The 25,439-nt window shown below is 47.7% G+C and overlaps 1 protein-coding gene across 8 annotated transcripts in view; it reads right to left on the minus strand.

The window, feature by feature from the left end:
• Positions 1-25,439, minus strand: part of LOC124039665 (microtubule-associated protein 4) — an 87,236-nt gene that overhangs the window by 31,560 nt on the left and 30,237 nt on the right. For all 8 annotated transcript variants that reach the window (XM_046355870.1, XM_046355869.1, XM_046355873.1 and 5 more), the window contains one exon: positions 12,878-14,242. In XM_046355870.1, the coding sequence (XP_046211826.1) occupies positions 12,878-14,242 (1,365 nt within the window). The remainder of the gene's footprint in view (positions 1-12,877; positions 14,243-25,439) is intronic.

The raw sequence follows: 25,439 nt of genomic DNA on the forward strand, positions 1-25,439 counted from the left end.
TAAACAAGCACATACTCAGAGGTACATTATTCAGGAGGTGCAGTACTCCAAATGTAAGCTTTACAATTGAGGAGAGGCACAGCAGCGTTGAACAGTGAGGCTAAATCTAAAAGTGAAAAAGAAGTCAGTGCTCAAATTAGTGCCTTCACTTCTCTGAGAGAGAACGAGAAAGGGAAGAACGGTGTGGATGGAGAGATGAGAAGACACAGAGAGAGAAGGAGTGGGGCGGAAAAGAGAGAAAGCGAGACAGAGTCTTTAGTGGTTCTATTTTTAGCTCAAATCAGTCCCCCCTCCCCCTGCTGTCACACACCCATTGTTTCCTTGGTAGCCCCCTCTACCAAACGTCTCCAAAAGCAACTGCCTCCCATTTCCATGGCAACAGGATCCTTGCCACGGCAACCAAGTGGAGCCAGAGGAATATATGAACGGAGGAAGGGGAGAGAGGTGAGAGGAGGAGGGGGAGAGAGAGGTGAGAGGAGGAGAGGGAGAGGCCAAAATCAACTGGGGGCATTTTCGTATATTATTATGTGCAGATCTACGAACCAATGAGCTGCTCTCACACTGCTCTTGAGTTAATGGTATCTTTCAATTAATCACAGTCATCATTCTGCTACGGTCAGCTGCTAATGCCTATGCAAGTCTGTTAATCCAGCAATGTCTGTGTCATGCTGATAGACTGGCCTCCAGACAGATCATTTCAGCTGCAAATAACTTGGGAGGGGGGAGATTAGGTTTGATCAACATAAAAATGTGAAAGTCACATGCTGTGGCCGTTATCGTCCAAGCCACAGATCTTCTACTTTCACGATGAACTCCTTGCCTCCCTCGGATCAGGGCACTACATCACATCAGCCTCAAAATCAGAGGGAGGGAGCCTGGCTTTGTGTACTTTGTGTTTGAGAATCCTCCTTTTCCAGACACGATGGCCCACATTACCAGACAGATAACTGTCCAGTGAAAATCTAACTTTTAAAAGACTCATCCTATACTCTTATCTGTGGCCAAAGCATAAATTGGTGGAGAAAAAAAAACACTTCAAAAATCCCACCTCAAACAGACCGTTTCTAAAATACTTGCAATTTCTTCATAGAGGATGATCTGGCCAATCAGCAGTCTACTTGCATATTTTGTGACCATATACACCTACACCATTCCGTTGTTGGGGTATACGTCCACACCATTCCGTTGTTGGGGTATACCCACCCCATTCCGTTGTTGGGGTATACCCACCCCATTCCGTTGTTGGGGTATACCCACCCCATTCCGTTATTGGGGTATACCCACCCCATTCCGTTGTTGGGGTATACCCACCCCATTCCGTTGTTGGGGTATACCCACCCCATTCCGTTGTTGGGGTATACCCACCCCATTCCGTTGTTGGGGTATACCCACCCCATTCCGTTGTTGGGGTATACCCACCCCATTCCGTTGTTGGGGTATACCCACCTCATTCCGTTGTTGGGGTATACCCACCCCATGCTGTTGTTGGGGTATACCCACCCCATTCTGTTGTTGGGGTATACCCACCCCATTCTGTTGTTGGGGTATACCCACCCCATTCTGTTGTTGGGGTATACCCACCTCATTCTGTTGTTGGGGTATACCCACCCCATTCTGTTGTTGGGGTATACCCACCCCATTCTGTTGTTGGGGTATACCCACCTCTTTCTGTTGTTGGGGTATACCCACCCCATTCTGTTGTTGGGGTATACCCACCCCATTCTGTTGTTGGGGTATACCCACCTCATTCTGTTGTTGGGGTATACCCACCTCATTCTGTTGTTGGGGTATACCCACCCCATTCTGTTGTTGGGGTATACCCACCCCATTCTGTTGTTGGGGTATACCCACCCCATTCTGTTGTTGGGGTATACCCACCCCATTCTGTTGTTGGGGTATACCCACCTCATTCTGTTGTTGGGGTATACCCACCCCATTCTGTTGTTAGGGTATACCCACCCCGTTCTGTTGTTGGGGTATACCCACCCCGTTCTGTTGTTGGGGTATACCCACCCCGTTCTGTTGTTTGGGTATACCCACCTCATTCCGTTGTTGGGGTATACCCACCCCATTCTGTTGTTGGGGTATACCCACCCCATTCTGTTGTTGGGGTATACCCACCCCATTCTGTTGTTGGGGTATACCCACCCCATTCTGTTGTTGGGGTATACCCACCCCGTTCTGTTGTTGGGGTATACCCACCCCGTTCTGTTGTTGGGGTATACCCACCCCATTCTGTTGTTGGGGTATACCCACCCCGTTCTGTTGTTGGGGTATACCCACCCCATTCTGTTGTTGGGGTATATCCACCCCGTTCTGTTGTTGGGGTATACCCACCCCATTCTGTTGTTGGGGTATACCCACCCCATTCTGTTGTTGGGGTATACCCACCCCATTCCAACACAGAAAAGCTGCACTCATATTGAAATTCATTCTAGGTCATATTTCATAAAATAGTACGGTGTTAAAAATAACATGACAATGTGCTTTGATTGCTCACTATGACTGAAAGGGTTTATTGAGTTGATGCTTCAGTAGTTACTCCCTTGTATTCAATGGAATCTATTCTACAGGTTGAAACTGGGTCTACTTCTGAACACTGACATAAGCTGCACCTAGCCTGTGACATATTACTTTCACCTATCTAATAGCTATCTTCTGATGAGAAGCTGACTATTGCCTGATGTATTGGGCAGATTGCCATTATAATTGTCCTGGAACAACAACAGAGCCCTATTAAAGTGCTGCAGACGACTAACAATTGGCCTGAGATCCGCGTAACCATCTATCAACATGAAATAGCTGTTCAATCTTGTGCGGTAAAATCGATACGTCCATAAACCGCCACACCATTTTAGTTCTATTATAGCAGATGTGCTCGGATCCCTCATCCATTGCTATTGATTATGGATGTGGCGCCTGTGGCCAATTCGCTCTGCCAGATTCACAGCCGTTCCCACTCTGGACACAACTGATCCCTGATTAATGCCCAATGAGTTCAGATCAGCTCAGCTCCCCAAATTCCCTAAATTGTATAAACGACGGACGCTCAATCAAATGGGATGATTTTGGGGGGGGGGGGGGGGGGGGACTTAAGAGTGGATATATGTATTCATGACATGTCCAATTGATATGAAATATTAGAGATGGCTGCATTTTGGGCTTAGGTTTTTGAGCAGATTGATTTGGAATTCAATTTGGTGTGACATGTACTGCCAGCATGTGGCTGTCAAGCCTTTCACTCTAAAGTGACAAGAAATTTCTCAGTCATTTCTCCTTTATCCAGCACCGTAAGACCACCGCCATTCAAATACAGCGGACGAGAAAGAAGGTGCATATATAAAGTGTGAAACATCGCAACGAGAAGAAATCCAGAGAAGGAAGTCCACTCACTTCTCCTTTAACCAGCATTACATCAACTTTCAAAAACAAGGGCGAGAAGGAAAACATTCTTGTACAGAGAGGGCGAGAACCAGCAATTTCTTGCAATGAGAAGAAATTGGTACCAGCACAGCTCAGAGTAAAACACTGCTGGATTATTACAGTTTATGGAATCTAAAAATAATCCTAGCATGTCTGCTGTAAATAAAACAGTGTCAGCCCCAGGTTTGGATGCTACAATGTAGACATTTCATTTGAATTCCATCATGTCAAGTTTGGATTATGGATTATGCCAGCTGTGTCAGGGGAGTGAATGGAAGGGGAGGTGAAACAGTCCCTCTGCTATGCTGCTCTGCTCTGCCAGGAATATTATATTATTCTTTGACAGCAGACTGCTCCCTTCCTCCTTCCACATGCAGGCAGTCGCCCACCGGTTTTAGAAATCACCCGATTCCAGAGCCCATTATAGAAACAGAAACAAGCCCAGGGCTGCTTCATTAACATGTTTTGTATAATTAAAGCAGCGTTTTTAAAAACTTTTTGGGCGACCCAACCAAATTCACATAGAAATGTGAGTTATAGATCTATCATAAGCATTGAAAACAAGTCTAAGAAGCGGTAGATCTGTTCTATATGCACTATTTTGAGCTTCCAGTTCTTACAATTTGTTTTTGCATCTTTTACTTTCCGTTTTGTACACTAGCGTCAAACAGTTGAAAATACTATATTTTTGGTTACTGAAAATATTTCACAGCGGTTTAGATGGTACAATGATTATCTACACTATACATTGCTTGTTTTGTCACATTAATTGAAATTAGGCGAGCTATTCAAATTTTTGCAACCAGGAAATGGCAGAGCGATTTCTGCACATTGCACCTTTAAGACCGTGATCGAGTGGCTGGTGCTGTGATGTACTGCACCGTCCAGCGTAATGCTTTGTTGTTTCCGTGTACATGATCAGTTTCACACTAATGAGGTTGCATGAGAAAAAAGGAAATTGTATTTAAACATACAGTTGAAGTCGGAAGTTTACATACAGTTAGGTTGGAGTCATTAAAACTAGTTTTTTAACCACTCCACAAATGTATTGTTAACAAACTATAGTTTTGGCAAATCGGTTAGGACATCTAATTTGTGCATGACAACTCATTTTTCCAACCATTGTTTACAGACAGATTATTTCACTTATAACTCACTGTATCACAATTCCCAGTGGGTCAGAAGTGTACATAAATGACAGGCAAATTGACATCATTTGAGTCAATTGGAGGTGTACCTGTGGATGTATTTTAAGGCCTACCTTCAAACTCAGTGCCTCTTTGCTTGATATCATGGGAAAATCAAAATAAATCAGCCAAGACCTCAGAAAAAAATTGTAGACCTCCACAAGTCTGGTTCATCCTTGGGAGCAATTTCCAAATGCCTGAAGGTACCATGTTCATCTGTACAAACAATAGTACGCCAGTATAAACACCATGGGACCAAGCAGTCGTCATACCGCACAGGAAGGTGACACGTTCTGTCTCCTAGAGATGAACGTACTTTGGTGCGAAAAGTGCAAATCAATCCCAGAACAATGGCAAAAGACCTTTTGAAGATCTTGATGGAAACAGGTACAAAAGTATCTATATCCACAGTAAAACGAGTCCTATATCGACATAACCTGAAAGGCCACTCAGCAAGGAAGAAGCCACTGCTCCAAAACCGCCATAAAAAAGCCAGACTCCGGTTTGAAACTGCACATGGGAACAAAGATCGTACTTATTGGAGAAATGTTCTCTGGTCTGATGAAACAAAAATACAACTATTTGGCCATAATGACTATTGTCATGTTTGGATGAAAAAGGGGGAGGCTTGCATGCTGAAGAACACCATCCCAACCATGGAGCATGAGGGTGGCAGCGTCATCATGTGGGGGTACTTTGCTGCAGGAGGGACTGGTGCACTTCACAAAATAGATGGCATCATGAGGGAGGAAAATTATGTGGATATATCGAAGACACATCTCAAGACGTCAGTCAGGAAGTTAAAGCTTGGTCACAAATGGGTCTTCCAAATGGACAATGACCCCAAGCATACATCCAAAGTTGTGGCAAAATGGCTTAAGGACAACAAATTCAAGATATTGGAGTGGCCATCACAAAGCCCTGACCTCAATCCTGTAGAAAATTTGTGGGCAGAACTGAAAAAGCCAACTCAGTTACACCAGCTCTGTCAGGAGGAATGGGACAAAATTCACCCAACTTATTGTGGGAAGCTTGTGGAAGGCTAACCGAAACGTTTGACCCAAGTTAAACCATTTAAAGCCATGCTACCAAATACTAATTGAGTGTATGTAAACTTCTGACCCACTGGGAATGTGATGAAAGAAATTAAATCTGAAATAAATAATTCTCTCTACTATTATTCTGACATTTCACATTCTTAAAATAAAGTGGTGATCCTAAATGAACTAAGATGGGGATTTTTACTAGGATTAAATGTCAGGAATTGTGAAAAACTGAGTTTAAATGTATTTGCCTAAGGTGTATGTAAACTTCCAACTTCAACTGTACATGCGATCTGTTTGTGAGTGTCATGTTACTGTGTGTGAGTGTGTGTGTGTGTGTGTGTGTGTGTGTGTGTGTGTGTGTGTGTGTGTGTGTGTGTGTGTGTGTGTGTGTGTGTGTGTGTGTGTGTGTGTGTGTACATGACTGTTGCTGTGTGTGCGTCACTGATAAAGATATTTTAGCCTCAGCCTACGTTCTCAGCATCAGTTGCCATCCCCATGGCAACATTAACTGCTCCTCAGTTACGATGGCAACTAGCCAGACCCCACCCTCCCCAAAGGCACATCTATAACTGTCTACCACTGGAAAAATCAAATCAACAATCTGACCTTTCCTACCCTTTTCACAACATTCACATTTGTGCAACATTTCTACAACATTTTACACTCCATTTCATTCAAGTCTGCAATGTCTCTAGTAGTCTTCAAATCATAAACACCTTTTCGTGTAGCTTTCTGAAGCATTAGTAAGGCTATGTAAGCCCACAAGGATTTTCACTATTCACACACATCGTCTCGTTCACATGAACAAACAACTGTCTGTCACACTGTTCCCTTTAGATCAAAAAGACATCACCCAGACAGAACCCCCCCCCCCCCCCCAACCCACCCCACACACACACAATCACTCTCAGAGGAACAGCAGAGGAATCAAAGCCTTTAACTCTTTCCGCTCTGTACTTTGCAATGTTGCTGAGGGCCAGTGGACAGCAGAGCAGCCCTGCTGTGGATAGGTTTGTCTGTCTCCAAGGGGGCTGTGTCACAAGATGTATTTACAGTGAGGCTCCAAAAGTATTGGGACAGTGACACATTTTGTGTTGTTTTGGCTCCGTACCCCCAAGACATGCTACCTTCTCACCAATACAATAACAGGGAAGATTAGCATTTTTTCCTATTTACACTAAAAGTGACTCCAAAATGACACAATACATTATTTACCATTCATTTCTTTTGGGCACAAAATAATCTAAAAAACAACCAAAACAAACAGCAAATGCATCCAACAAGTTTGTAGAGTCACAAGCTTGATGTAGACATTGAATATGGGACCAAATACTCAACTTTTTACTACTTTAATACACACAAGTGAATTCGTCCCAATATTTTTGTTACCCTAAAATGGGGGGAATATGTGTCGTTTCAAATCCAAAGTGCTGGAGTACAGAACCAAAACATTTGTCACTGTGCCAATACTTCTGGAGCTCACACCTGGGTGCTTCTGTCTCACCACATCAAGGGGACAACACTGTCACGGATGACTCCACGTTCAAATGCTCATCAGGGCTCATCTGTGAAGGAGACCGTGGTCTCAGATAAAAATCTTCTCCAATGAAAACATGGTATTTTGAAGAATAGCCACGCCCTCCCTATTATTGGTGGAGAAGAATGGAATGGAAGCGACACAGAAACCCCACACGCCTTATAGGTCGGATGACTGGCTTCTTGATGGATGGTTATACGCAAGCGACTGACAGTGATGTGACGCAGCGTAACTGGAAATCAAATAGCACTTACAATGGAATTACAGCTGTTCTAGAGTGGCTGACGCAACAGAGAGCAGTGGATGGCACCAACCCGACCTTGGCACTGTTATAACGGGTGGTTTCAAAGGAAAACCTGCTCTGTTGCTGCCTTTACAACTAAGGAAATTAAGATACTAAGGCATTTAAAGCCAAACGGATGGAGTATTATATATATATTTTTTGAGAATCAGAAAGTGTGTTACGGAATAGAGATCGTGGTATTGCTACACGACTAGGGCCTGGGGTTATTCCGTATTGCCCTCGCCCCTCTGATCCAATGTGTTCTTCCCATCAGTGATAACAGAAGTGTAATGTTGCGGTCTGGCTTCCAGCATATTCTCATAGGGATACGACTGAGATAGAACAAAACTCGATCCAAACCCCACTGGTTCGGACTGTAACACTCCTTTACAGAGATAGTCCCCACTACCTGACAATAACCCCTTTCTAAAACAAACCCCACTGGCTCGGACTGTAACACTCCTTTACAGAGATAGTCCCCACTACCTGACAATAACCCCTTTCTAAAACAAACCCCACTGGCTCGGACTGTAACACTCCTTTACAGAGATAGTCCCCACTACCTGACAATAACCCCTTTCTAAAACAAACCCCACTGGCTCAGACTGTAACACTCCTTTACAGAGATAGTCCCCACTACCTGACAATAACCCCTTTCTAAAACAGCACCCGCGGGAGTCCTGCCTTTCACAATGGTGAAATCACATAGGTTACCCCTTCACGCCACAACCCATCAATTCACAGTACTGCTAATACACAGTACTGCTAATACTGTCCTCTTGTCCCTTCTAGGATCCCATCCGTCAACGGCCTATTAAAGAAATCCGCCCCCCAGGAACAGTGAAAAACGCCATAGATAGAAATAGGTGGCTGGAATATTTATGAAGCTTCGTTGTTCTGGGCCGTGGCCCTAAAATAACACCAATGACTCGTTTTGTTGCTGTGTGCAGTCACAGTGACATGGGGACACTGTGGGGGCACATCGGTGGCACGTTGGCACCTCTGTTAAGGCGTTGTACTCCTCCCACTGACCCCCAAATGGCCAAGGGGTGTTGTCATTCACAGAGGCAAGTTAACAGTCTGACTGCCTCACCTCAAAAGGCCAGGAATGCTCGACTTATCGAAACCACACAAATCCCATCAATATTACATTGGGTCACAGGGGGGTTGTGAATGGTAGAGAGGCTTAGTGAAGGCAAGGATATGTCCCGTATTGGTTGGTCTAATGAGGGGGAGCAAGGCCAGACTAACTTTATCTAACACCACACACACACACCCCACCAAGACCAAGTCAACATGATAACACTCTGAAATGCTATCATATGTGTAGAGGAAATACTAGTTTGTGTTGAGCCCTTGGAGATATACTAAAACGCTGTTTAAACAGAATCTTCACTGAAGCTGAGAGGTGCTTAATCTCTGGCCTGTGTCCAAATGAAAAGCACATGGATGACCCCTTGTCCCACAAACACACAGATACTGAGTGGCAGTGGCTGAGCTGTCAAAGGATTTTGCCCTGAGCTAACGGTGCACTTTTCCACTCATATGGGTAACAACAAGAATGGTCTACTGAACTTCACACACTGAAAAAAAACATGAGAAACAGAACACACACACACACACACACACACACACACACACACACACACACACACACACACACACACACACACACACACACACACACACACACGCACACGCACGCGCACGCGCACGCACGCACGCACACACGCACACACACTGCTGTTGGGCTAATCTTGTCCTTCATCCCCAGGAAAGAGCATGCTGGGTGAAGGATGGGCTGGGACACAGCAGCCTTATCTCCTGTCTCCTACGAGGCCTAAATAGCACCCCCAGTGACACAGCTCCACCCCTTGAACACTGACAAAGAGAGCAAATTACAGAGGGGCAACAGAGGCAGCTGTGTCTCTCCCAAAACCCACCCACACATCAAGCTATTCATCTCAAGGAACAGAGTGCAACTGTTAAAAGCCATACACTTTTAGATGAACAATGGGCCCTGCTGCGATGGCTGACTCAAGGTGCCAGACCAAATAAAGCTATTTTTATACACTTCACTTTCTCTATCTATCGCCACAGGTGCATAATGGGCTCACGTCTCATTAGAACGAATCTTTAGCTGCACCGAGCTGACGAGGAAGCCACGGACAGGAAGTGATGCGGGATGAAACGGTAAACTGTATCTACTCGTCCGCTTCTTCAATTAATCAGAGTGGTGCCTGCTGAGCTGCGCTTTAACGCTGCGTGTCAACATAGTCTATTTATATACTGGCATCTCGCCGGGGCGCTCATAAATAAACAAATACTTCACGCGCTATTCGGCGGACAATTTCTCCAAAGTGAATCCGGGGGAGTTGGCGACTGTCATAACTCTTCATTACAGAGGAACCCAGATTGCCAAAGTGAATAAATATATAGAAATGTGTGTAGTTTGGGCATTGTGTGCTCACTTAAAGCTGCCCGATGGTGAAGGCGGCATCTAATTGGCTGTGGCAGCTGTATCTTGAGGGGCACATTCAGTACACATGGCTTAAAATAAAGCTGTGATAAAAAAACTGATTCTGACGCTCGTTAACCACTTGCTCCTTTGAGCAACTACTGTGGAGTTAAAGAGTCAGTCGTCGTCCCCGGATGACTGCACTAGAACGGAAGAGGTGTGTATATCCCAGTATCTTTATTATGTAAGGCGGAAATGGGAGAAATACTGTGAAACAGCAGCGAGAGTAGAGAGTGTGCTGAATGTGGTCTCTTACTGGACAATACTCTTCTGGCTGCAGTGCATTCTGGGCGAGTTGCCTGGGAGGGAGGGGTTAGAGGGGGTTTGAGGCGCTCACCCCTCTCAGCTCAGTGAGTCAAGGTGCCAGTGGGGTTTCGCTCGGCCTGAACATGGCAGCTTATGTAGGCGACTCTACGGGGGGTTCGGCTGACCTTCACTCAGCCCTCCTGGCCTTCGGAGAGAGCACACAGGGCACCAGGGGAGACCCAAGGGGTGCTAGCCAACATCTGGAGCTCTCAAACAAGTGTGCCCGTCTCCTAACACAACCCCTCTCTCAGTTCTGTTCTATATTCCACTCTCCTGTCCCAGTGTCCCCAGCTGCTTGGATTCAGCCCCAAGACACTTTTGTTCAGCAACGTCTCACCCTGTCTCAAAGAGATTGCTTCACTGTGGTGCATTGCAACGCAAGACTTTCCCACAATTTATTTCCCACTAGGGATTAAGATGGGTAACCGGGATCCCGGGACTGTCCCAGGAACACTTCACATTTCCCCCCCCAAAAATGATGGGAAATTGCAAAATGTTTCCCCAATGTGGCACTGATGACATTTCATAAAATACATAACGTGCACAGCAGCAGATTCGCAAAAAATGTAATGGCACATTATCCACACAGGTTGTTGCATGGAAGCCTTTAGAAGCCTCGAGAATATTTCATTCACACAAAGTCGCCGTGAATTCAAAGCACACGCATTACTGCACACGCGACCCGAAGGAAGTTAATAAACCCTAGAGGAAACCTCTACAGTATAGCTTAGAAAATAATGTGTGCCTCTTTGAGCTGTCATTGTGACTCTTTGGACAGTCACACATTTGATAGGCCTACGGACAATTCACTACATAGGCATTTCTGTCACAGTCTGTAAAAAAAAGGCACGAGGGAAAATACTCCCCTCTCCTGTCCTAGATTAGGTTCTTTTTCTATCCGGTCCTAATCCCACTGAAACCCAAAATCCCCACTCCTGTCTCGCATGGAAAGTCCTAACTTTATTCTGTAAGCCATAGGTCGCTTTATCAAAGCACTTCTCTCGCCTACTATGACAATTCACCCGCTTCTCTGTCTCGTTTCTTGCTGCCCATATGAGATCTGCGGTAGGGAATGTGTGATCAACAATAAGAGTACATATGGATTTGGTTTTTAAACAGAATTGGTCCCTAAGATTGGTGAAGATACCTTGATATTTCAACTATTTCCACTCTTCATCTCTTGGTTTATTCATGAACTGATCTGCTATCTGTATAATTATCAACTCCATTTGGCCAAATACCGGAGAGATTCTGTCATTCGCTGAAGGAGGTTATCCTGCAAGTTTAGCAACTTTGGTCATTTTGAATTTTGCTTGACTGCTGTTACAAAGCTACACTCGGGGTGAGCTCTGTGCATCCCGGGTGCGCTCTGTGCATCCCGGGTGCGCTCTGTGCATCCCGGGTGCGCTCTGTGCATCCCGGGTGCGCTCTGTGCATCCCGGGTGCGCTCTGTGCATCCCGGGTGCGCTCTGTGCATCCCGGGTGAGCTCTGTGCATCCCGGGTGAGCTCTGTGCATCCCGGGTGCGCTCTGTGCATCCCGGGTGCGCTCTGCGTCGAGAACCACCGCTGAAATGTGCTGAATTAATAGAGGCACGGGAGAATGCTCTGAATTTGTGAACAGCCCGTTTCGCAAATCACAACAATGTCATTGGATCGTTACTTTATCATGACCAAATATCAGTTTCAATTCTTTACATGGTGGAGCAGCACCCCTCTAATGAAGGGAGAACCCTGGCATAATGACCATATCATGGTTCTAAACGCTTTAAATGGGAACTTCTGATTTTGTGATATTTCCTGGGCCTCTCAGGATTAATATGAATTATTCCCAGTATTGAAACTTGGTAGATTTGAAGGAAAATATTGATCCCTATTTCCCACAATATATTCCCCAAAAAGATCAAGGAGATTTCTGACTCACCTATTGGGGGCGGCCGTCGTAGAGGCAAAAGGGATATGAAAATCGCCAGGACATGGAAAGAGAGAAGGAGACAATGAGAATCTGATTGGAGTGTACATTCATTCAGGCATGCTTTGGTTAGAGAGCGGTCATGCACTGCACAGGTTTGGACAAAACATCCAGAGAACTGTTTAGAGGTTCCTCTCTGGAGGAAATGCTAGCTAAAGAGAAGAAGACAAGGAAACCAATGTTAATTCAACACAGAGGAGACAAAGACGAATCACGGAGGTCCAGTAGACACACACTAGACTGTTATCAGAGACACCTGGATACAGCAGGAAGGAAGAGAGGTCTGGTTATGAAACAAAGTGCCGGGGAAACTGGTGACGCTGTGTGTGGTGGTTAGTAGCACACCATAGGGTTAATGAGAACACTCCAGCACTGCCCAGACGCAGCAGTGCCTTGTGGGTGAGAGGAAAACACCCCCCAAAAAAGCCAAGCCCCTCGGACAGTGTATATTTTCGGGGAACCTGTATGTTAGTCAGTCAGGCTGTCTAGACTGGGCTATTGAGTCGGTCCCAGCCCAGTCTTAGCGCCACATGCCCATGCAAGGTACGGGGCTACTCCTCTAATCTTCCAATCCCCCTAGTGGAGAGCACATGCCACTGCAACAAACCTTCAGACATGGGGGCCACCACCACCAGGGGCTCCGTGAGTTCGGCAAAGCTGGGGAAGAAGGGCTTGGCAGCGGGGTTCAGACCAGACCCCGGGGAGGTGGGGCTTTTGGTGGAAGAGGAGGAGGGGGACTTAGTGGGTATATTCTGTGATGGGGATTTGCCCTCCCTGGGGTGATATTCGGGTATGGTTTTGGGGGAGCGGAGGGGGGCTGGGCTGGGTGTGTCGAAGGCTAGGCCAAGAGGTAGTGGGCGCCCTGGAGTGATGTCACTGAACTCAAAGGAGTCGTTGTTGAAGTTGGAGTCATTGATGAGCCAGGAGCTGTCGGAGGGGGAGAAAGGGGGAGCGGTCGCTGTGAGCTCACTGAACTTCTCCAATGGGGGCAGGCCACGATCTGGTTGGCGGGTGAGGCTTAAACTTAAGGCATTTTTCATATGGACATCGTGCATGGGGGTGTCATGATCAAACACCACCTTGACACCCGACTCATGAACTGGGGAATCTAGGGGAAAGGTTGTGGACAAAGCCTCTTTGGCATTGCCCATGCTAGCGTTCTCTGTATCCATGAGCAGGTCTTGGTAGCTAGCAGTGAATGGGTCTCCTGGATGTGAGGCCATGGGGAAGGTGTTCTTGGGCGAGTAGTCTCCCTGACTGGTGGGCATGGAGACAGGGGCGGTAGGCAGTAGCTCACAGCTCAGGGCCGGTGGAGGGGAGGTGGGAGCTGTGAGAGAGAGCAGGTCCTGGGTGAGAGATGGAGGGAAGAGGCCCCCGTAGAACTCCTCACTGGCAGGACTCAGCCCCATGTTGGAGTAGGGGTTCTCCAGGGGCTGGGAATGAGTGATGGGGGGCACTAGTTGGTCTAACACCCCTTCAGGGAGGTCATTGGCAGAGGAGGCAGAAGAGGGCATGAAGGGCTCAGCTGTGACTCCCCACTCTTCTGGAAGCTTCTTCCTGCTCTTGCCCCTCTTTCCCCTGCCTCCACTTCTCCCTGGCTCTTCGCGCTCCCAGCCTCCATCCATCCTGTCCCTGTCCTTGCGGGGGGAGACCCTGTGGTGGCCCTCTGACAGGGGTGTGTTTTCAGCCTGAGCCTCCGGGTGGTCCCTGTTCTCTACCAGGTCGTACACATCATCCCGGGGCCTCCTTTTCTTCTTCTTCTTCTGCTGTTGTTTGCGGTCGTTTCCTTCGTTGCTTTCCCTCTCCTCCCCCACCGCCGAGGCCTCTCGGAGGGGCCAGCCAGAGTCAGGGCGGTCCTCGGGGCTGGCCGCCAGGTGGCTGGCATGGCGACTGATCACTGTGGAGACGCTTTGGGTGAATGGCAGGTCGGTGGGAATGCAAGCCTCGTCTGGCCAGCCATCGCCCAGGGCACCTCGTGTGTGAAGAGGGAAGAGAGTTTAAAGCATGCATACAGTCGCTCTCCCTCTCTCATCTAGACAAAAGCTTGAACTTCAAAGGGCTCACTTACTTTGAAAACAAAACCAAGTTCAACAATGCAGTCTAAGAAATGAGAGTAGTAACAGACATTGTGTACATCTTTACAGCAGTAGACGCTTATTGATGGTCCATTCAATATAACTGAACTTTGGTAGTGTACGAGCTGCAATTTCACATTTTGCCACTGAACACTCAAAATGCAACATGGGTGTCAAATCAGTCATGCATCCTCATTGGCCCGTTGCCTCAGTAACCCCTGTGTGAATGAATAGTCCCACTGAGGGACTGGTAATACTGTGGCTTTTTGGCTGCTGACTCCATGCTACCCTAGTGACATCCTGGTGTACTGAATGACATTTTAGGAGGAGGAGAAAGCTGTGTTTACTTCGTAGTGAGTAGGTAATTGAACTCAGCAAACACAGACACAAACACAGCAATTTGGTCAAGTATACAGAAACTGGCACAGACCACACAGTTTTATAGTACAGTTAAGGCATTGAAATGTTTGTGTGCAGAGCGCTCTGAACGGTGCAACATCAATTGCTGTGCACTCTGTGAAGGCTCTGGCTGTCCCGCTTCTGACACCTCATTTGAATAAGGCGCGACATGCCACATTTTCTGGCCTATCCAGACAAAGGATACATTTCGTCCGCCTGTGAATCCTGCAGCTCCACCTACAATACGACATATGAAACGGGAGACTAGCGATTGGAGCAAAAACATTGTCTCATCTTGCTGTGGTGTTCTTATATGGATTCAGAGCTCTCAACATGAAACAATACCAAGCGATTTTGCAGAATCGAAACTAGACCAGATCTCGTGGTCACAGAGGGACAAAATGACTTGGTGCTTAAAGCTGAAGTTGTAACGAGTCGACAGGCATTTGAATGTCTCTGCGCCGCTCAGAGGACGCAGGGCTGAAAATACTCTGTCGTCAGCTATATGAAACGGTGCCAATTTTCTACTGTCACGAAGTATAATGATTTTACAGTGATAAACAAGGTAAAATATTATAGTAAGTTAAGTCAATTAGCATTTGATTGTTACTATATTTAGAATATTTACTTTTGTTAAATAGGAATGAAATCCTATAGGATTTTCTATATTTTTATGATACAGTGTCTGTACTGTGTACTTGAACTGGTGTCTTCAAAAGTGAATACAACTCAGCAATTTATGACTATTTTTAACAGAAAGGTAAATAATTACTTTTGGGTATTCTGCTTAGGTGGATACAACATTTTGACATTAGATTTAAGGTAAATCGTATTGTGATTAATATGAGATTGTTTTCTTTCCTGGACTGTTCAGTCTAGCTAAAATTCAATTCTAGAGCCCCACGCTGCCAAGCTGCACGGGTAAGTCGTGCCAGTTCTGAGGAGAGGAGGAATGGAAGGAGGGAGCAATGGAGGAGGAAGGGTTTTAGAGGAAGTGATTAGCCAGTAAGGCTGGGACACTTTGCCCCAGTTGTCTCTCTGGCCTTTTGAATACTGAAACTCCAAATGGAGCATCTCTTTATCATATTTTACATTAATCAAGCACCACATGACAGAAACGGACCTAGTATGTTAGAGCAGAGATGAGAGACAATGCAGGAGCACTTAGAGCCGCTCCCTCAATGCTCTGGGGAGCTGTTGAAGCTGTTCCTGTGATGAACAGCAACAGATTGTCTTGGTAGCCGTCGTGGTTCTCTCCAAGTACCGAACCAGGGCGTGGCACCGTATCCCCAGAGCCCACAGGTTGCAGGTCTCCAGGGGTGTGACTGACTCCATGACTAATTCAGCACGACGGTGCTGTTCGGCACGTATAAGGTCACTGCAGCACCTCTACTCCACCAGGTTCCCAGCCCTTATCCTCACAACTCTGTTCAGTGCAGACACGCTTAGCTAGCGTGCTATGCTAATGTTCACACATGGGGTAACATGAGACACTCAACATAACCATGACTTAGTTGTAATACATAAATACCTCATGACTTTTGTAGCAGAGGACGTTTTGTTTGTTAATTATCACGGCAGTTGTTATTCTTCCCATGAGTGTCTCTGACAAGAGATGGTTGGTGAGTCATAACAGGACACCCCCCCCCCCCTCACCAGCAGGTGAGTCTTCCAGGGGTAAACATGAACGCAAGATGCATTCAGATATTGTACTGATCAAATGAGTTTCCCCATATCGAGTTCTAAATGAGTCATTCTCTACACAGACAAGCTCTGGAGTTTGGAGTCAATTCTCCACAGGCAGCGTTGTGAAGTTTATCTTTCAGCCTCAGGCTTCCAATCGGTCTGCAGCTTATAACTTATTCAGTACCAGACTGTGCTGCGTGCCTTTAGTCACGCACGCACACACACACACACACACACACACACACACACACACACACACACACACACACACACACACACACACACACACACACACACACACACACACACACACACACACACACACACACACACACACACACACACACACACACACACACACTAGTGGAACCACCTACTGCAGGGGTAGGCAACTAGCCTGTGGGCCGATCGGTGTGCCAGAAGATAATTATAATAATATGCACACTACAAATTGCCCACAAATAAGACTAAAAAGAGATTGTATTTGAAAATAACAGTAATTTCATACACTGAGACATGATCACATCTCACATATATTTTGTAATGTTTTATTGGTGTGAATACTTGGGAACAGATTTGTATTTATTTGATTAATTCCCAAAATACTTGGGGGGGCAAAAAATACACTTGCGGGACAGTTTTGGCCCGCGAGCCGCCTGTTGCCGACCCCTGACCTACTGTGTAGTAGCATAACACTGGGCCTCAGCGGTGCTATAGCCATGTGGCCCCTGGGATGTTATGGGAATGCTATGTGACAATAGCCACAACATGATGACATACAGTATTCTATACCATCTGAGGTCTAATGGAGTGCAGGGTATTCCCAGCAGGGGCTATACCCAGTGAGGGAGGGAGGCAGACACAGCTCTAGGTCTAATGGAGTGCAGGGTATTCCCAGCAGGGGCTATATCCAGTGAGCGGAGGGAGGTAGACACAGCTCTAGGTCTAATGGAGTGCAGGGTATTCCCAGCAGGAGCTATACCCAGTGAGGGAGGGAGGCAGACACAGCTCTAGGTCTAATGGAGTGCAGGGTATTCCCAGCAGGGGCTATATCCAGTGAGCGGAGGGAGGCTGACACAGCTCTAGGTCTAATGGAGTGCAGGGTATTCCCAGCAGGGGCTATACCCAGTGAGTGGAGGGAGGCAGACACAGCTCTAGGTCTAATGGAGTGCAGGGTATTCCCAGCAGGGGCTATACCCAGTGAGCGGAGGGAGGCAGACACAGCTCTAGGTCTAATGGAGTGCAGGGTATTCCCAGCAGGAGCTATACCCAGTGAGGGAGGGAGGCAGCCACAGCTCTAGGTCTAATGGAGTGCAGGGTATTCCCAGCAGGGGCTATACCCAGTGAGCGGAGGGAGGCAGACACAGCTCTAGGTCTAATGGAGTGCAGGGTATTCCCAGCAGGAGCTATACCCAGTGAGTGGAGGGAGGCAGCCACAGCTCTAGGTCTAATGGAGTGCAGGGTATTCCCAGCAGGGGCTATATCCAGTGAGCGGAGGGAGGCAGACACAGCTCTAGGTCTAATGGAGTGAAGGGTATTCCCAGCAGGGGCTATACCCAGTGAGGGAGGGAGGCAGACACAGCTCTAGGTCTAATGGAGTGCAGGGTATTCCCAGCAGGGGCTATATCCAGTGAGCGGAGGGAGGCAGACACAGCTCTAGGTCTAATGGAGTGCAGGGTATTCCCAGCAGGAGCTATACCCAGTGAGTGGAGGGAGGCAGACACAGCTCTAGGTCTAATGGAGTGCAGGGTATTCCCAGCAGGGGCTATACCCAGTGAGTGTAGGGAGGCAGACACAGCTCTAGGTCTAATGGAGTGCAGGGTATTCCCAGCAGGGGCTATACCCAGTGAGTGGAGGGAGGCAGCCACAGCTCTAGGTCTAATGGAGTGCAGGGTATTCCCAGCAGGGGCTATACCCAGTGAGCGGAGGGAGGCAGACACAGCTCTAGGTCTAATGGAGTGCAGGGTATTCCCAGCAGGAGCTATACCCAGTGAGCGGAGGGAGGCAGACACAGCTCTAGGTCTAATGGAGTGCAGGGTATTCCCAGCAGGGGCTATATCCAGTGAGCGGAGGGAGGCAGACACAGCTCTAGGTCTAATGGAGTGCAGGGTATTCCCAGCAGGGGCTATATCCAGTGAGCGGAGGGAGGCTGACACAGCTCTAGGTCTAATGGAGTGCAGGGTATTCCCAGCAGGGGCTATACCCAGTGAGTGGAGGGAGGCAGACACAGCTCTAGGTCTAATGGAGTGCAGGGTATTCCCAGCAGGGGCTATACCCAGTGAGCGGAGGGAGGCAGACACAGCTCTAGGTCTAATGGAGTGCAGGGTATTCCCAGCAGGAGCTATACCCAGTGAGGGAGGGAGGCAGCCACAGCTCTAGGTCTAATGGAGTGCAGGGTATTCCCAGCAGGAGCTATACCCAGTGAGTGGAGGGAGGCAGACACAGCTCTAGGTCTAATGGAGTGCAGGGTATTCCCAGCAGGGGCTATACCCAGTGAGCGGAGGGAGGCAGACACAGCTCTAGGTCTAATGGAGTGCAGGGTATTCCCAGCAGGAGCTATACCCAGTGAGGGAGGGAGGCAGACACAGCTCTAGGTCTAATGGAGTGCAGGGTATTCCCAGCAGGGGCTATACCCAGTGAGCGGAGGGAGGCAGACACAGCTCTAGGTCTAATGGAGTGCAGGGTATTCCCAGCAGGAGCTATACCCAGTGAGGGAGGGAGGCAGACACAGCTCTAGGTCTAATGGAGTGCAGGGTATTCCCAGCAGGGGCTATACCCAGTGAGGGAGGGAGGCAGACACAGCTCTAGGTCTAATGGAGTGCAGGGTATTCCCAGCAGGGGCTATACCCAGTGAGTGGAGGGAGGCAGACACAGCTCTAGGTCTAATGGAGTGCAGGGTATTCCCAGCAGGGGCTATACCCAGTGAGCGGAGGGAGGCAGACACAGCTCTAGGTCTAATGGAGTGCAGGGTATTCCCAGCAGGAGCTATACCCAGTGAGGGAGGGAGGCAGCCACAGCTCTAGGTCTAATGGAGTGCAGGGTATTCCCAGCAGGGGCTATACCCAGTGAGCGGAGGGAGGCAGACACAGCTCTAGGTCTAATGGAGTGCAGGGTATTCCCAGCAGGAGCTATACCCAGTGAGTGGAGGGAGGCAGCCACAGCTCTAGGTCTAATGGAGTGCAGGGTATTCCCAGCAGGGGCTATATCCAGTGAGCGGAGGGAGGCAGACACAGCTCTAGGTCTAATGGAGTGAAGGGTATTCCCAGCAGGGGCTATACCCAGTGAGGGAGGGAGGCAGACACAGCTCTAGGTCTAATGGAGTGCAGGGTATTCCCAGCAGGGGCTATATCCAGTGAGCGGAGGGAGGCAGACACAGCTCTAGGTCTAATGGAGTGCAGGGTATTCCCAGCAGGAGCTATACCCAGTGAGTGGAGGGAGGCAGACACAGCTCTAGGTCTAATGGAGTGCAGGGTATTCCCAGCAGGGGCTATACCCAGTGAGTGTAGGGAGGCAGACACAGCTCTAGGTCTAATGGAGTGCAGGGTATTCCCAGCAGGGGCTATACCCAGTGAGTGGAGGGAGGCAGCCACAGCTCTAGGTCTAATGGAGTGCAGGGTATTCCCAGCAGGGGCTATACCCAGTGAGCGGAGGGAGGCAGACACAGCTCTAGGTCTAATGGAGTGCAGGGTATTCCCAGCAGGGGCTATATCCAGTGAGCGGAGGGAGGCAGACACAGCTCTAGGTCTAATGGAGTGCAGGGTATTCCCAGCAGGGGCTATATCCAGTGAGCGGAGGGAGGCAGACACAGCTCTAGGTCTAATGGAGTGCAGGGTATTCCCAGCAGGGGCTATATCCAGTGAGCGGAGGGAGGCAGACACAGCTCTAGGTCTAATGGAGTGCAGGGTATTCCCAGCAGGAGCTATACCCAGTGAGGGAGGGAGGCAGCCACAGCTCTAGGTCTAATGGAGTGCAGGGTATTCCCAGCAGGAGCTATACCCAGTGAGTGGAGGGAGGCAGACACAGCTCTAGGTCTAATGGAGTGCAGGGTATTCCCAGCAGGGGCTATACCCAGTGAGCGGAGGGAGGCAGACACAGCTCTAGGTCTAATGGAGTGCAGGGTATTCCCAGCAGGAGCTATACCCAGTGAGGGAGGGAGGCAGACACAGCTCTAGGTCTAATGGAGTGCAGGGTATTCCCAGCAGGGGCTATACCCAGTGAGCGGAGGGAGGCAGACACAGCTCTAGGTCTAATGGAGTGCAGGGTATTCCCAGCAGGAGCTATACCCAGTGAGGGAGGGAGGCAGACACAGCTCTAGGTCTAATGGAGTGCAGGGTATTCCCAGCAGGGGCTATACCCAGTGAGGGAGGGAGGCAGACACAGCTCTAGGTCTAATGGAGTGCAGGGTATTCCCAGCAGGGGCTATATCCAGTGAGCGGAGGGAGACAGCCACAGCTCTAGGTCTAATGGAGTGCAGGGTATTCCCAGCAGGGGCTATACCCAGTGAGTGGAGGGAGGCAGCCACAGCTCTAGTTCTAATGGAGTGCAGGGGTATTCCCAGCAGGGGCTATACCCAGTGAGTGTAGGGAGGCAGACACAGCTCTAGGTCTAATGGAGTGCAGGGTATTCCCAGCAGGGGCTATACCCAGTGAGGGAGGGAGGCAGACACAGCTCTAGGTCTAATGGAGTGCAGGGGTATTCCCAGCAGGGGCTATACCCAGTGAGTGGAGGGAGGCAGCCACAGCTCTAGGTCTAATGGAGTGCAGGGTATTCCCAGCAGGGGCTATACCCAGTGAGCGGAGGGAGACAGCCACAGCTCTAGTTCTAATGGAGTGCAGGGGTATTCCCAGCAGGGGCTATACCCAGTGAGTGGAGGGAGGCAGCCACAGCTCTAGTTCTAATGGAGTGCAGGGGTATTCCCAGCAGGGGCTATACCCAGTGAGTGGAGGGAGGCAGCCACAGCTCTAGCTATAGCCCCCCTCAGTGGACAAGAGTGGGCATTAGAACAAAAGTTATATACAGTGCATTGCGAAAGTATTCGGCCCCCTTGAACTTTGCAAAATTATTCAGCACCCTTAAGTTAATACTTTGTAGCGCCACCTTTTGCTGCGATTACAGCTGTAAGTCGCTTGGGGTATGTCTCTATCAGTTTTGCACATCGAGAGACTGACATTTTTTCCCATTCCTCCTTGCAAAACAGCTCGAGCTCAGGGAGGTTGGATGGAGAGCATTTGTGAACAGCAGTTTTCAGTTCTTTCCACAGATTCTCGATTGAATTCAGGTCTGGACTTTGACTTGGAGCACCTTCTTCCACATGTTTGCTGTTTCTCCCAGGTGGCTTGTGGCAAACCTTAAACAACACTTTTTATGGATATCTTTAAGAAATGGCTTTCTTCTTGCCACTCTTCCATAAAGGCCAGATTTGTGCAATATATGACTGATTGTTGTCCCATGGACAGAGTCTCCCACCTCAGCTGTAGATCTCTGCAGTTCATCCAGAGTGATCATGGGCCTCTTGGCTGCATCTCTGATCAGTCTTCTCCTTGTATGAGCTGAAAGTTTAGAGGGACGGCCAGGTCTTGGTAGATTTGCAGTGGTCTGATACTCCTTCCATTTCAATATTATCGCTTTAAACTTCTTCACAACAGTATCTCGGACCTGCCTGGTGTGTTCCTTGTTCTTCATGATGCTCTCTGCGCTTTTAATGGACCTCTGAGACTATCACAGTGCAGGTGCATTTATACGGAGACTTGATTACACACAGGTGGATTGTATTTATCATCATTAGTCATTTAGGTCAACATTGGATCATTCAGAGATCCTCACTGAACTTCTGGAGAGAGTTTGCTGCACTGAAAGTAAAGGGGCTGAATAATTTGGCACGCCCAATTTTTCAGTTTTTGATTTGTTAAAAAAGTTTTAAATATCCAATAAATGTCGTTCTACTTCATGATTGTGTCCCACTTGTTGTTGATTCTTCACAAAAAAATACAGTTTTATATCTTTATGTTTGAAGCCTGAAATGTGGCAAAAGGTTGCAAAGTTCAAGGGGGCCGAATACTTTCGCAAGGCACTGTAGGTGCCCCGTGTGAGGATTCTCTACACAGGAGCGGAGTTGGGGGTCGGATTGGGTGATGAGCACCACAGGGGGTCCCCTCACTGCTCTAAGCCCATAAGCCCTCAGCCAAAGCCCAGACCTCATCAACTGAACTGGGCATGAGATATGGAGGAGGGGTAGGGGCTGGCCGCCACTGGGTATACTGGCAAGGGGAGGTGGCACTGGGATGAGACTATGTGGAGGAGACAAGTGGAGTGAGGGGACGGGCTGGGGTTGACAGACGGGCTGGGGTTGACAGACGGGCTGGGGTTGACAGACGGGCTGGGGTTGACAGACGGGCTGGGGTTGGCATCGGCATTTAAGGATTTGTGGTAACACTCAAGTCTTGGGCGGTATACCGTATAGAGAGGTATTCTGAAATACCCACGGTATAATTTTCAATACTGTCAACACCCCCCCCCCCTGACTTTTTCCATTTTGTTACGTTACAGCCTTATTATAAATTTTCGTTTTGTTTTTCCACCTGTGGAAAGGCACACACCTGTCTATATAAGGTCCCACAGTTGGCAGTGCAAGTCAGAGCAAAAACCAAACCATGGGGTCAAAGGAATTGTTTGTTGAGCTCAGGGAAAGGATTGTGTTCTGGGGAATTGAAGGTCCCCAAGAGCACGGTGGTCTCCATCATTCTTAAATGGAAGAAGTTTGGAACCACCAAGACTCTAACTAGAGCTGGCCGCCCGTGCCAAACTGAGCAATCAGGGGAGAAGGGACTTGGTTAGGGAGGTGACTAAGAACCCGATGGTCACTCTGACAGAGCTCCAGAGTTCCTCTGTGGAGATGGGAGAAACTTCCAGAAGGACAACCATCTGTGCAGCACTCCACCAATCAGGCCTTTATGGTAGAGTGGCCAGAAGGAAGCCACTCCTCAGTAAAATGCATATGACAGCCCACTTGGAGTTTACCAAAAGGAACCTAAATAGTCTCCTGACCATGAGAAACAAGATTCTCTGGTTTGATGAAACAAAGATTGAGCTCTTTGGCCTGAATGCCAAGCATCCTGTCTGGAGAAAACCAGGTACCACATATCACCTGCTCCAGAGCGCTCAGGACCTCAGACGGGCGAAAGTTCACCTTCCAACAGGACAACGACCCTAAGCACACAGCTGAGACAACACAGGAGTAGCTTTGGGACAAGTCTCTGAATGTCCTTGAGTGGTCCAGCCAGAGCCCGGACTTGAACCCGATAAATCTCTGGAGAGAACTGTAAATAGCTGTGCAGCGAAGCTCCCTATCTAACCGGACAGAGCTTGAGCGGATCTGCAGAGAAGAATTGGAGAAACTCCTCAAACACAGCTGTGCCAAGCTTAAAGCGTCATACCCAAGAAGACTCAAGGCTGTAATCGCCAAAAGTGCTTCAACAAAGTACTGAGTAAAGAGTCTGAATATTTATGTAAAGGTGATATCTGTTTTTTGGTTGTAATACATTTGCAAACATGTATGCAGATTAATGAGGGGGAAAAACTATTAAATACATTTTAGAACAGGGCTGTAACATAACAAAATGCAATGTATAGACATTTTGGGGGGGGTAAATAGTTGTTAAAGAAATACCTGCAGTGAATTTGTGGACTAGTTTAATAGATAAAGCAGATTGAATTATTTTTTGCCTGTTGCATTTTCTCTCATTGTGAAGCAGTTCCCCAAAGTAGCTGATTGAGCCAGTCACATGGTATATTTTTTTATAAAGAGCGCAAGGAGCAAACAGGAGCTTTCGTGATGGGACGATCCAGTGTTGTGCAGCGCAAGAGAGGTGATCAAGTTATACTTTTAACTTTATTACTGTTTGCCAGCTAAATATATTTTAACTAAAAAGTTGAACTACCTAAGATGTGACAAATAAATTCTCTCCAGCTCAGGGCTCCAACTATGCATTTGGTTTGCTAACTTGCTAGCTAAGGGGCAAGTTAGCAAGTGGTGATCAAGCTTCTTGGTTACAGCAGAGACCATCAATCCCCTCCTAGATCAAGATCCCTGCAGTCTAATATTTGTTTTGTGCATGCAGCAAACTTTTTTTAGATAGTTGTACAACTTTCTGAGCTGGGGTGTCTATCCTTGCAAATTGTTTTATGTTCACTTGCGCTTGTTACCATTTAGCTAGCGTCTGCTACGGTAATTTGCTAGTATCTTGTTAGAATTTTTTTAACGTTTGGAAAGAAATAGTGCCCCCTTGTGTGCACTCACGGAAATACTGGAAACTGCCCAACCCTAACACCCTCTAGTGTGCACAATGGACTTCCACAAATGCCACACATACAAGCCAACACGAAGAGAGGCAGACCGACATACACATACAGTTGAAGTCTGACATTTACATACACCTCAGCCAAATACATTTAAACTACATTTTTCACAATTCATGACATTTAATCCTAGTAAAAATCCCCGTCTTAGGTCAGTTAGGATCACCACTTTATTTTAGAAATGTGAAATGTCAGAATAATAGTCGAGAGAATGATTTATTTCAGCTTTTATTTCTTTCATCCCATTCCCAGTGGGTCAGAAGTTTACATACACTCAATTAGTATTTGGTAGCATTGCCTTTAAATTCTTTAACTTGGGTCAAACATTTCAGGTTGCCTTCCACAAGCTTCCCACAATAAGTTGGGTGAATTTTGGCCCATTCCTCCTGACAGAGCAGGTGTAACTGAGTCAGGTCTGTAGGCCTCCTTGCTCTCACACGCTATTTCATTTCTGCCCACAAATTATCTCTAGGACTGAGGTCAGGGCTTTGTGATGGCCACTCCAAAACCTTAACTTTGTTGTCCTTAAGCCATTTTGCCACAACTTTGGAAGTATGTTTGGGGTCATTGTCCATTTGAAAGACCCATTTGCGACCAAGCTTTAACTTCCTGACTGATGTCTTGTGTTGTTGCTTCAATATAGCCACATAATTT

This window comes from Oncorhynchus gorbuscha, linkage group LG07 (genome assembly GCF_021184085.1).
Source record: "Oncorhynchus gorbuscha isolate QuinsamMale2020 ecotype Even-year linkage group LG07, OgorEven_v1.0, whole genome shotgun sequence".
NCBI lineage: Eukaryota > Metazoa > Chordata > Actinopteri > Salmoniformes > Salmonidae > Oncorhynchus > Oncorhynchus gorbuscha.